The sequence below is a fragment of the Galeopterus variegatus genome, unplaced genomic scaffold, assembly GCF_000696425.1.
Source record: "Galeopterus variegatus unplaced genomic scaffold, G_variegatus-3.0.2 Scaffold7570, whole genome shotgun sequence".
Lineage (NCBI taxonomy): Eukaryota > Metazoa > Chordata > Mammalia > Dermoptera > Cynocephalidae > Galeopterus > Galeopterus variegatus.
In genome coordinates, this window is record NW_007733681.1 from 68,610 (window position 1) to 82,190 (window position 13,581).

At 38.1% G+C, this 13,581-nt stretch overlaps 1 protein-coding gene across 1 annotated transcript in view; it reads right to left on the reverse strand.

Annotated features, from left to right (window-relative positions):
- AGPAT9 (1-acylglycerol-3-phosphate O-acyltransferase 9) overlaps nt 1-13,581 on the reverse strand; it is a gene marked incomplete at its 5' end in the record, with an annotated part of 50,932 nt that overhangs the window by 13,754 nt on the left and 23,597 nt on the right. The window contains one exon of the mRNA XM_008592088.1: nt 5,055-5,325. Within this exon, the coding sequence (XP_008590310.1) occupies nt 5,055-5,325 (271 nt within the window). The remainder of the gene's footprint in view (nt 1-5,054; nt 5,326-13,581) is intronic.

Here is a 13,581-nt window from a genome sequence, read left to right on the forward strand (position 1 = left end):
CGCAACCCTCGGTGCTGCGCCCGCCCCTCGCTCAGCCAGTGAGCGGGAACCGGTCTGTATGTGGGATCCGAACCCTCGGCGGGAGCGCCACCGCAGTCCCAAGCGGCGCACTGTAGCAGTGCGCCACTGGGCCGGCCCGAAACTGTCAAGTTCATTCCATGTAATCCTCAAAAGGTTAAGAGGGTCAAAGGCAATAAAATAAAGTCTTGCCTTTCTGCTCTTCTGAATCATTTTAATTTTTTCTACAATACACACATATTAACTTTTTGTATAAGAAAAAAGTATTTATGTTCTATAAATAAGTCACTTCAGGTTGAAAGTAGTTACCTTAATATTTTCATTGGGATACTTTTGTGTGGCATGGTTACAAAAGAAAATATTTTACAAAGCTCTGAAAATTATTTTAATGATAACTGGGTTGTTAATTGGGGTGGATCAAAAGTGTACAATTCAAATTTACAGAAAATGGCAAAAAAGTTATATTCAAAGGCTCTTTCATAATAAGAACACCAAAATATATCATCACATAGGAACCTTTAATGCAAATATAACTGCTGTCCTTTTGTATAGTTCAAGATAAGAACTTAGCAAACAAGGTGACTGACAATATGGCTAATCTCCATACAGATACTTTCTCATTTTTGAAAAGTGCTTTTAATATACACTCCAATCACTTCAAAAAGAAAAAAAGTCACTTTTAGAAATCTGAATAGCATTACTCAAAACAAAATGTTGAGATTTAAAATCTTTCAAAATAATGGGATTTAGTTAAAAGGGAGGAAAAAATCAACAGCTGAATCATATTTTACTAATAAGATTCTTTAAAACATTTTACTTAGTCAAATTGACACAGGAGGTGCTCAGTTTCCCTGGGCTCGGGTTACAGGACATGCTTCTGGATTACAAGCCACTCCCCAAGGTTTCAGGCTCCTCCTCTAGGCCTCCCCTAGAGGAAAGTTACTATTGGTAGTTAGACCTATATTCAGCACCAACACAGGGAAAATGAGACAAGGGGCTGGCTTATGCAAATCCAGTGGCTGGGCATGCTCAGTAGAGAGGGGTTATATAACCCTCGTGGCTGGGCATGCTCAACAAAGTGGAATTTATCCTCTGAATGACTTTCCACTAGCTGTGCAAGAGAGCACAGAATATTCTTGAATATGCCTGGTGCATGTGATAGGATTTGACCAATAAACATGCTCTAAGAAGAAATGAACTGAGCATGTGCAAGACTATGTTACATAACTGGGAACCCATCCCCTTCATTGAATATTCATTAGGTAGCAAAACCATAAAAGCCAAATCCCAGCAGAAGGCCAGGCCGTTGCTCACTCTCCTGGAGCCACCCCAAACTCTGCCTGTGGAGTGTGTATTTCTTTCTTTTTGTATCAGACTTACTTTCAGCAAGCAGCTGCTCATTCTCTTGTCTGTACTGAACTTTAAATAGGTATTTCTTGCTTTTGTGTTAAACTTACTGTGGGCCCTGCTCAGCCTCTGGAGCTAGGTTGCACTCTCTCTGTGAAACCTGTATCTCTTATGTGTATTAAATCTGTTCTCATTTTCTGCTATTGAATTCTTTCCTGTGGTAGAGTCAAGAACCTGATAAGAGAACAGGGTAGGTTGAGGCTGACTATCAGGGCGCCCAGACCCTACCTCTGACATCAAAATAGAGAAAGCAGAGACTTTAGATTATCTCGATAAACCTCTCAAATCTAACCAGAGGCCCATCTATGTCTTCTAGTTCTCTGAAAAGCATTACCACATTTTGCTGAATGCAGGAGATATCCAGTACCCCTCTGCAGTTAAAGGACCACCACAGGAGTATAATAAGGACCCTGTGGGTTTGGGAAGCTACAGTAGCTGCCTGAGATCAATGGTCAGGAATAGTAACCATCTCCAGAGTCAAGCTGGTTTACTCCTGACATGTAACTGTCTTTACCTCCTGACCAGATATTTGCAGCACAAAATAGCTTATCTTAACCAATCTGAGGTTTTACACTAGATGATGATAAAACAGCAGCTAACACTATTTGTCAGGCAATATTCTAAGTACTTTTTATTTTTAATGCATTTAATCACCCCCAAAACTCTATAAATAGGCAACAATTTTATCATCCCCATTCTACAGATGAAGAAATCGAGGCGTAAAAAGGTTAAATAACTTACCCAAGGTGACACAGCCAACAAGCCACAGAGCCAGGTTTTCAATCCAAGCATTCTGGCTCCAGAACCCATACCCCTAACTATTATTACACATACTATTCTGTGTCGCAGTACATTGTTATTTTTTTTTAACATAGTAACATAGTATTTTGTTTGTTTGTTTGTAGGGTTCTTTGGCAGCTGGCCAATAGGGGGATCTGAACCCTTGACCCTAGTATTATCAACACAGCATTCTGACCAGCTGAACTAACTGGCCAGCACGAGTAGAGTATTTTTTAGGGTAGAAAAAAATAGCTTAAGGAAGTAGTCTTAACCTAGGTGGGGAAACACCCCATCAATTAAACCTCTGAGCATGTACCCCCACCGTGATTAAGAATGATATACATATACTGCTGTACTGATATCACATACATCATAAAACATCTGCAAACATGAAGAATGTAATAAAGATAAAAAAATTTTATGAATATTTTTATGTTTAAAATATAGTATTTTGGGGCTGGCCAGTTAGCTCAATTGGTTGAGCTGATAACTCCAAGATCCACAGTTTAAGTCTTGTACTAGCCAAACGCCAAAAAAATAAATAAAAATAAAATAAAATATAGTATTTAAAAATTATATATATTAATACTGCAAAATTTCTTTGTCCTCACTCAAAATATTATTTTGAACAAGAGCAAATAATTATATTTTGAGTGAGAGCAAAGCTTTTTGAATATGCTTCCCTATAAATACCTTGTTAAGGTGCTAAATCTTCTTAAAGTCTTGGTTTAACATCTTTTGACAGTTATTTGAACGTTGGATTCTTTAGATGACGAATTTTCATGTCAATCACTGATGCAATAACTAACCCATTATTTAATCTCATCAGTCAATTATTCAAAAGTTTTAAAATAATGTGTTGCCATCTTGTCCTAATGAGAATCACTTGTCCTACACATTAACTCTGAAGGCGCTACATTTTAACATTGGGTTAATGATTAACAATTGGGTTCTAAACTACTGAAACTTTTTATCTGCTAGATTAACATGCCAGAAAATTCAGTTTCCCAGTTTAAGTGAGCCAACATGTGAGTTCTCATAGATGACATGTTTTCAGCCACAATCCATTTTTTAAGAACTTTATTGAGATACAATTCACTATACCATACAATTCACCCACTTAAAGAATACATTTCAATGGTTTTTGGCATAGTCACAGAGTTGCACAACCATCACCAGAATCAATTTTAGCACAATCTTTTTACATGCTTACTTTGTAGCAACTGCTTTTTTAAAAAGCATTTACAAAGCAATTCCTTCACACTGAACAGTATGTACTAAGAGTAGGAATCTTAATTCTGCCATTTTCTTTTTGCTGTTAGATGCTTACATTACTGTATCATCTTAAATCTGTGGTTTCTCTGCAAAAAAATCTTTTATGTTACTAATGTATTTTATGAGTGTTAATTTAGTTTAAACTAGAAAAGAGAATCATAACACCATTTGCTGGGCCCCAAAGCACAGTGAAAGCAAACCAACAACAAATGAGGGCACCTCAATAAGTCCTCACTCCTCTCTCAGTTTACCTCGGATACTGATGGACCACGTGTGGATGCAAGAACTAATCCATTATTAGAAGCTTCTAAAAAATAAAAGCTCTAATATTTCTTCCCGCACACCAATAGATAGTTTTGTGCATTACCAGAATACATGAATCCCACCTTGGGAGCAATGGCTTAAGGTTCAAGCAAAAGTGTATTTGAAACCCTGAATTTCACTTTGTTATCACAGCTGAAATGATTCCCAAAAGACATACTACGCACCAATGTCTGGACATTGGCAACAGGAGCAAAAGAAACAAAGAACTTTCTGGAGATCTGCATTTGCCTATACTTAAGCAATGCCTTCCCTTGTAATGAACCTGAATGAGGCAAGTGTAGGCCCTCTTGGGAATGGTAAAGAGGTTTCAACTCATGCCAATTTTAGTTGGCTAATAGCAACTGCCTGGAAAGCTCTGTTGAGAGGATGCCAAGGCCTGTCCAGGGAAATGAAGCAAGATGATCAACAGCAATGTTGTGGCCAATACACCAGCCATTACCATGCTAAACAGATCTTGACCACTTGCAGCTTCTCCCCACTACCCACTGTCTTCTACTCTTACATTCCACACCATGCTGCAGGGAAACTGGGTTTGAGGTTGCCTTCTCATCAGGCAACACTCGAACTTAGAAGCAGAAGGGGACCCAGGTGGAGAACTTTTAATAAGAGAAGTGAGTGATCATCATGGAATTGGATGGAACAAACTCACACTTCTGGATGGCTCTCAGGAATTTTTGTTCTCCTATGCAGCTATGAACTGCTACAGACCAGCAAAGAGAGGCACTGGGTTCTGGTCAGCTGTTATAGTTTGGTTGACTTTCTTTTTTCTAAATTCCCTTTTCTATCCATCCTCAAATTATCTATGACTGTAAGAGCAAAGTGGATCCAGATTGTAAGGTATATACTGAATTCTGAATACACACCTTCATTTAGGAAAAATGTAAAAGGAGAATAGATACTTAATATATTCCTGCAGGGCCAGCCCGTAGCTCACTCGGGAGAGTGTGGTGCTGATAACACCAAGGCCCCGGGTTCGGATCCCATATAGGGATGGCCGGTTCGCTCACTGGCTGAGCGTGGTGCTGACAACACCAAGTCAAGGGTTAAGATCCCCTTACCGGTCATCACTTTAAAAAAAAAAAAAAAATATATATATATATATATATATATTCCTGCAGAGGTCACATTTGGTTTCCTAAATGGGAAGGGGTAGAATTAGTACCACAATACTCTTATGTGGCCATTATACACATGATTGAAAAAGAAAGCCGAACCACTTATACCATCAAATTATCAGGCAGGTGACTTACCTCAGAGGAAGTAGGATGCAGTAGCGTACTATGACGCCCAGCACCCACACCACAGTGAGCCGCGGACTAATGTACTGGAAGTTTATATTGGTTCTTGTGAGGAGATTCCATGACACTAGCTCCTCTGAGGAAAACCTCTGGGTCACTTCATCTTCCACAATGGCCTCCAATCCCTTCTTGGAGAAATAAAACACGTCAGACAGCTCAAAGTCCCTTCCTCGCAGACCAGAGAGCCCTTTTTCCATGGGTGACTCATCTCTTTGGATAATACCTTAAAAGAAAGCATCAGAACATGAGAAAATGCCATAGAACAGAAGAACAACTGACCAAAGGGGCAGTTTAACTGTGTAGAATACGGAAAACAAATAAATATGTTTAATGGGTGACGTGAAGCACATTTCAGAAATAAGAGACAAGAAAGAAGAGAGAAAAGAGGTGAAATCACTGTGTTTACACAATACAGCCTCTACCCAATGATTCCAGTTAACTATGGAGGAATTTTAGTTCTTCATAACCCTGTTGCTTAGGTTTCTTCCCTACATCCATTAGTGAAAGAACTCACAGAAACAAACTCTCCCCAAGTATAGATCTATCTAGACTGTGTAAAAATAAAAGACTTCTGTTCATCCTTAATAAAGGCCATAGTCAAAACACAAGCAAAATGGCAAAAGAAGGGGCTGGCTGGTTAGGTTAGCTCAGTCAGTTGGAGCACAGCCTAATAACACCAGGCTCATGAGTTCAGATCCCATACTGGCCAACCACCAAAAAAAGGGGCAAAAGACACGTACCACAAATGGCAAAAGATTAATGTTTTTAATATGTAATAGTTTTTTAATAAGAAAAACACAGGCTCCTGCAGAAAAGTCAGTAAATTTCATGGCCTGAATTCATAGAAGCAACATAGTTAATAAATGTATCAAAAAATGTTCACTCGTAATCAAAAAATGTAAAGTAGACAAAGATTAGCCAATTTACATTATCAAATCAGCAACTTTTTTTTTTCTTTTAAAAGATGACCGATAAGGGGATCTTAACCCCTGACTTGGTGCTGTCAGCACCACGCTCAGCCAGTGAGCGAACCGGCCATCCCTATATGGGATCCGAACCCGTGGCCTTGGTGTTATCAGCACCGCACTCTCCCGAGTGAGCCACGGGCCAACCCAGCAACTTTTTTGCTTAATGATGAAGTTCAATGACTAAAATGATATAGGTACTCTCATATTCAACTTGTACAAGTGCGGAACTAGTAGCAATTTTGTCGAAATTGGTTTGTTATGAAAAGACCAAAAATAGTTTTGCTGATGATCAATAATTCCAATTTTAGGAATCTGTCATAAGAAAATAATCGGTAATGTAGGCAAAGGTGTTCACTGTACATTCTTCATTATAACCAATCCAGACAGGGAGATATAATGCATCCCTTAATAAATACTCTAATGGTAAGCAAAAAAAGACAGGATCTAAAATTATAGTTTAATCTAGCTCTGTGAAATATATATATACACAATAGGAAAAGTGTCAAGAAGAAAACATCAAGTGGTTATCTCTGGGCAATGGGATTAGATTTTCCTCTCTATACTATTATTGTATTTTCCATAAAGAAAATAACTCAGAGATTTTTTAAATAGCATAAATTTTTGGAAACTGAAAAATGACTATTGCTACCCAGTTCTAACTACTAAATATGAATAATAAATGAGAAGGTCTTCAGAAAATAAAGAGTAGCTATACACACAGTAATATGACTATCCAATTTGTTCCTCTGGGGTGTGTAAAAAAGAAATTTACTTACTACACTAGGCTACAAAGAAAAATCTTCTCTTTTGAGGTGGAGATTAAGATGTCAAATTCCCTGAAAGAAGATCCCCTTTCTTTCACTTTCCAGTTTACTAGGAAATTAATGAAGAAAGTAGAGAGTGCTATATTACCTATTCCCTGGAGAACTTATACATGTATCAATAGAAAGAGCTTGAATATTCCAGTTTTTTGTTTTTTTGAAGGAATGGCAGAATGATGCATTAGAGAAGGAAAGAAGACCTGGAGTCAAAATTCAAGCTCTGTTAATGACAACCACCAGCTGCATGAAGTGAGAGAGTGGGAAAATGTTTAGTTTCCTTACAAGGCTGAGGTTTAGTGATTTAGGTTTTGTGTTTTTTGGTGAGTTTTATTTACATATATATATGTAAATAAGGTAAGCTTTATTTACATATATATATATGTAAATAGAACAATAAGGTAAGCTCTTGAATGATCATTAGGTTATCTCTTCCAGTAGTCAAATCTAAGTGGTTTAAACTTTCTGCACAATCTCTGAAAAAGGTTTAATTAGTATTAGAGGATGAACCAAGATAGTGTTCCTACTGAATTACCCTCTTGCTTTACAGGCACTGAATTACCACTCGAGCAGTTACTCAATCCAAGCACTGGCCAATATTTAGCAATGCAAGAGTTTCATTATTTAGCAATATATAGATTTTTTTTTTTTATGTCTAGAGGGGGAAGAAAGAACAAGTTATTCAGTAAATCTCTGAATGAAATACAATGGGGGACAGCGGACTGCCCTTCTAAAAATAACCTTTTGCAAAAGGGCCAGCAATAAGAATGCAAATTCAAGTTGCATCATACTATTTAACAGAGCCAACAGAGAAGAGATCTGCAAAGAGAAGCCAGCCACCCTACCCCTACACACTTCATATGTAATATTTTCTCTACCCCTTGACGTAGTTTATTCTGTGTAATTCAAATAAAATGTGATTCCATTTTATGTTTTGGTCAAGCAACTTTCAGAAGTATGTGGGTAACTGCAATGCATCTAATTGACACAGGATTAATTTACAGAATATGTTAAGACATATAAAAAATTAAAGGGAAAAACTCAAAAAATTCAGAAAAAAAATTGGCTAAGAATATGGCAAGCAATTTTTTAAAAGATAAGCCTTAATGACTAAACATTTGAAAAAATGTCCAGCCTCCCCATAATCAAAGAAATGCAAACTAAAACCACAATGAGATGTTCTTTCATACCCATAAGATTGATAAAAATTTTAAATTGGATAATATCAAGTATTGGCGAAGATTTGGAAAAACAAGAATGTAATTAGTACAACCATACTGGAAAACAACTTGGCACTGTCTAGTAAATTCAAAGACAACCAGAACCTAGAAGCCAGCAATTCCACTCTTAGGTATACCTTAGAAAGATCTCTTTTTTTTTTTTTTTTATAATAATTTCAATGTAGGGCCGGCCTGGTGTATGTATTAGATGTATGTAATGTATTAGACCAGTGTATGTAATGTATTAGACCGGATCCCACAAACAGACCGGTTCCCGCTCACTGGCTGAGCGAGGTGCGGGCGCAACACCGAGGGCTGCGATTCCGTTGCCGGTCCCGGTCCGGTACGGGCGCGACACTGAGGGGTGCAATCCGTTGCCGGACACGAAAAAAGACAAAAAGGAGTTGCGATTCCGTTGCCGGTCCCGGTCCGGTACGGGCGCGACACTGAGGGGTGCAATCCGTTGCCGGACACGAAAAAAGACAAAAAGGAGTTGCGATTCCGTTGCCGGTCCCGGTCCGGTACGGGCGCGACACTGAGGGGTGCAATCCGTTGCCGGACACGAAAAAAGACAAAAAGGAGTTGCGATTCCGTTGCCGGTCCCGGTCCGGTACGGGCGCGACACTGAGGGGTGCAATCCGTTGCCGGACACGAAAAAAGACAAAAAGGAGTTGCGATTCCGTTGCCGGTCCCGGTCCGGTACGGGCGCGACACTGAGGGGTGCAATCCGTTGCCGGACACGAAAAAAGACAAAAAGGAGTTGCGATTCCGTTGCCGGTCCCGGTCCGGTACGGGCGCGACACTGAGGGTTGCAATCCGTTGCCGGACACGAAAAAAGACAAAAAGGAAAAAAAAAATAAAAAAATAAAAAAATAATTTCAATGTACACAAAAGTTGCAACAATAGGTAACTTTACCCAGATTCACTAATTGCCAACATTTTTGCCATATTTGCTTTATTGTTCTATCTCTATAAAGAGATATCTTAGAATATGTTGCAGACATCATGCTCTTTACCCCCAAATATTTCGGCATACATTTCCTTAAGACATAGAGATCTACCTATTTAACCACAGTACAATTATCAAAATCATAGTAGTTGACATTAACGCAATATGAGTATGTAATCTATAGACCTTATTCAAACTTTGACAATCTTTCCAATAATATCCTTTATAGCAATATTTTTTCCTCCTGGGCCAGGATTCAACCCAGGATCATTCATACCTTACATTTACATGTCAAGTCTTTTTAGTCTCCTTAAATATGGAAAGTTTCTTAGGTCTTCCTTTTTCCTTCAAGATATTGACATTTTTTAAAAGTACAGGCCATCTATTTTGTAGGATACCTCTGAATTTGGGTTGGTCTAATGTTTCTTCATGATTAAATGCAGGCTGTATACTTTTGGTGGTGATACTATGTAAGTAATATTGTACTCTTCTCAGTGCATTACGTCAGGAGTCACTAATGTTAGTTTGTCCCATGACTGAAGATATGCAACTTTGATCACTTGGTTTAAGGTGGTGCTTCCAGGTTTCTCCACAATAAGTCACTATTTTTCTCTTTAAGATTAATAAGTAGATACTTATTCCCTATAAGTATCTATAAAGGGGAGATACTTTGAAAGTATGTAAATATCCTGCTCCCAAGGGATATTTACAATATCAAACTTTGGATACTCAAACTTTCATCCATGGTATTACGATCTATTGGTGATTCTTGCCTGAATGAATTGGTACTATGTGTTTTTTAAAATTTTTGTATCACTCCTCAACCCTTCCACATTTATTATTTGGCATTTCACCTTAAAGAAGAACTCCTCCCTTATCCTCTCAGAGAGATTCTTATGAAATTATGCAACAGCAGGCACATATAAGAACACTTTGCCACATTGTTTTCTATAGCAAAATAGTGGGAACATTCTAAGGTCCATTAAGGAGGTAACAGATAAATGGATGGATTTATACAGCGCATACCGTACAGGAGTTAAAACAAGTTGGCTAGGACATTTACCAACTCAGATAATTCTCAAACATCAGAATACGCAACAATCAGAATGAATGCAGAATGTTATGTGGAAGACAATATTCTTACAGAGTTTTAATAATGCAAAACAATAAATACTATGTATTAAGGATATATACATGTGTAGATGAAGTATGGAAATATGCATAAAAATAAGTATCAAAATAAGAGTAGTAGTTCCAAGGGGGTGGCAGGGTAATGGAATCAGGAAGGGATACACAGGGGAATTCAATTATTTATGTTTTATTTATTAAACTAAGTAGTGGATACACATGTGATATAACCAAAAAATTAAAATTAAAATTACGTGGAACTGACCCTTGTTCCTAAGATGAAAATTTATATTGTAAGAGAGCAGGTACCAGCTTGAGAGCTCTCTAATATTGGGCACACAATATTTGAAAATGGGACTTATAATAAATTAGGTGTCAAAAGAAGCACTGTTGAAAATATAATGTTACTTCCTTTTGAGATATATTGACTATTGAGGGTCAGAATTACTGATCTAATTCACCTAAATATAAACTTCTGACAGGAAAAAATATTCAGTTCAATCAACATATAAGGAACACTCACTATATTTCAGGAATCAAATTATAGGTTAGAAAGGAAGAGAGGAAATATTTCTTTTGGCACTTAGAAATGTTGGTGAGTAGTCTTCAAAACATCAATATAAACATATCAGATTAACTAGCACAGATACAATTTACATTAATTTTATTGTCATTAAAACAACCTAGTTAGGGCCGACCCCGTGGCGCACTCGTGAGAGTGCAGCGCTGGGAGCGCAGCAGGTTCGGATCCTATATAGGGATGGCCGGTGTGCTCACTGGCTGAGCATGGTGCGAGCAACACCAAGCCAAGGGTTGCGATCCCCTTACTGGTCACAAAAAAGACAAAAAAAAAACAACCCAGTTATTTTCAATAAATTAATCCTGATCTTTCAAAGCAATCCATAGCCTAAAATTGGAAAAAATCCTGATTTTAGGAAAAATTTCCTTTTATTTCACAAGTCAGTTTTTAAAGAGTAAATTCATAAGCATTTGAACTTTGTCTTATACCGAATGCTTTGACCAAGCCAACACAGTCTATACTTGGATGAAAATAAAATTAGAACTCTATCTAATGCCAGAGATTAATTGCACAAGCTGGCCTATGCCCCTATGTCTTCAGCAAGTCACTCGTACATAAATAATACTTGATATGAGAGGCCTGAGGACATGGAGGTAGAAGTTAAAACCATCTCAAACATAATTAACTCTAAATTAGCTGAGTGAACTCTTGGAATAACTGCCCATTTATAAATCACACTAGTTTTTCTACTCCAGTTGTAAAGCAAGCTTTCTAAGCAAGCAATTAAGAAAATCAGAGTCTACTACAGACCAAGGAGGATACAGCAGCTTATATACAGATGTAGACCTTTAACCTACCAATAGCCTACATTCTAAAAGTCAGAAGTTCAGAGTTCAAAACACATTCTCTCATGGAAACCTTGTTTGACAGTCATGTGTTGCTTAATGATGGGGCTATGTTCTGAGAAATGTATCATTAGGTGGGTGTATTAGTCTGTTTGTGTTGCTATAACAGAAACACATGAGACTGGGTAATTTATAAAGAACAAATAAACATTTGGCTTACAATTCTGGGACAGCTGTCTCTGGCATGGGCCTCAGGCTGCTTCTACTCATGGTGGGAAGTGGCAGGTAGCTGGCAGGTACAAGCAGATCACATGGCGAGAGGAAGCAAGAAAGAGAGAGAGAGAGAAAGAGAGAGAGAGGGGAGGTGCCAGGGTCTTTTATGGGAACCAGCTCTCATGGGAACTAATAGAGCGAGAACTCACTCACTATCCCTCCTCCCCCGGGGAGAGCATTAATGCATTCATGAGATCCATCCCCATGACTCAAACAGCTTCCAACACTGTCACATTGGAGATCAGATTTCCACATGAGTTTTGGGAGGACAAAACATCCAAACTCTATCAGTGGGCAATTTCATTGTGTTGTGAACATCATAGAGTATACTTACACAAACCCAGATGGTGGATAGCCTACTACACACCTAGGCTGTACGGTATAGCCTATCACTCCTACATGAGTAATGTGTGTTTTGCTATGCTGTTATGACATATACTATGTCACTAGGCAATGGAAATTCTCAGCTTCCTTATAATCTTATGTGACCACCAACATAAATGCAAGTCCTTCATTGACCGAAATATATCATTATGTGGCACATGACTATAGTCTGTCTGAGCAAGAACCCTACTCAATCATAAACCTAACTAACTCAAAAACATAGGTGATCATATAGTAGCAATAGCATGAAATAGAAAACTCTCAACGTGGCTTCTATGGGAAAATTTTTAAATCTGGTTTGGATTGACACAAATACACTTTCCCCATCCCACAGTGACTGGAGGGGGGCATTAGAGGTACTGGTAATGTTCTATTTCTTGATCTAGATGAGAGATACATGAGTAAGTTCACTTTGGAAAATGCATAAAGTTCTACATTTATAATTTTACATTCTTGTTTATATATGTTATACTTCTATCCTCTTACCCAATTATTAAACAATTGGGCAGAGAGTTTACCTGTCCCAGCACCAACTATCAGTAGTGGTGTCCTTTTCCTGGCATGATGAACTCCTCTGAGGGGCTCAGCTCCTTGGCAAGGAAGCCAGGGCTATGTCCTTCCCTACCATCCCCAAGCTCCTTCCTGACCCATAAATGTGACCGGCCTGATTAAAGAAGAGACTAATGTAAAGTAGTTATAACAACCAAGTATATGTTAGGATTGGGGAATGAGATTGTCCAGTGCTGCTGGAATTAAAGAAGAACAGAAATATAGAATGCCAGTGGAGAGGCATGGCCCTTGCTCAAACAGTCACTTAGATGTCGTCAAAAACTAGAAAGATCTTTATACCTCCTGAAATGCCAGTACCCAGGATGGATCCCAAAAACATACCACTGATCTCCATCTCATTTGTCTACAATTCATTATTCAGTACATACACTAATATGTTATTTACTGCACCAACTACACAGTCACCTAACTGCACAGATTTCCAGTCTACTTTTTGCCACCTTTGCTTGCAATAATTTAGCTGTAACATTGCAAGGCAAAGCTCTAGATATACCATGTCCAAAGCATTCCCTGAGCCATTAGTCAAGTTTACAATTTCCAGGACATAAATTAGGCAATTTGGCTATGCGTATTTCACAGGGACTCCTCTGTGCTGCTGATCATCACTGCTTTCCTTCCTAAGTACTTTTTCAAAAATCTATTTTGTTATTATCAACTTAGTTGAGTATAATAATGTCTTTATGTTTATGTTTTTAAAAGTCCATGTTTTGAGATGCATACTGAAGTATGTAAAGATAAAAGGACATGATATCTGAAATTAGCTTTAAAATATTTCCCTAGAAGTATATGCATTAAGAGGAGAAT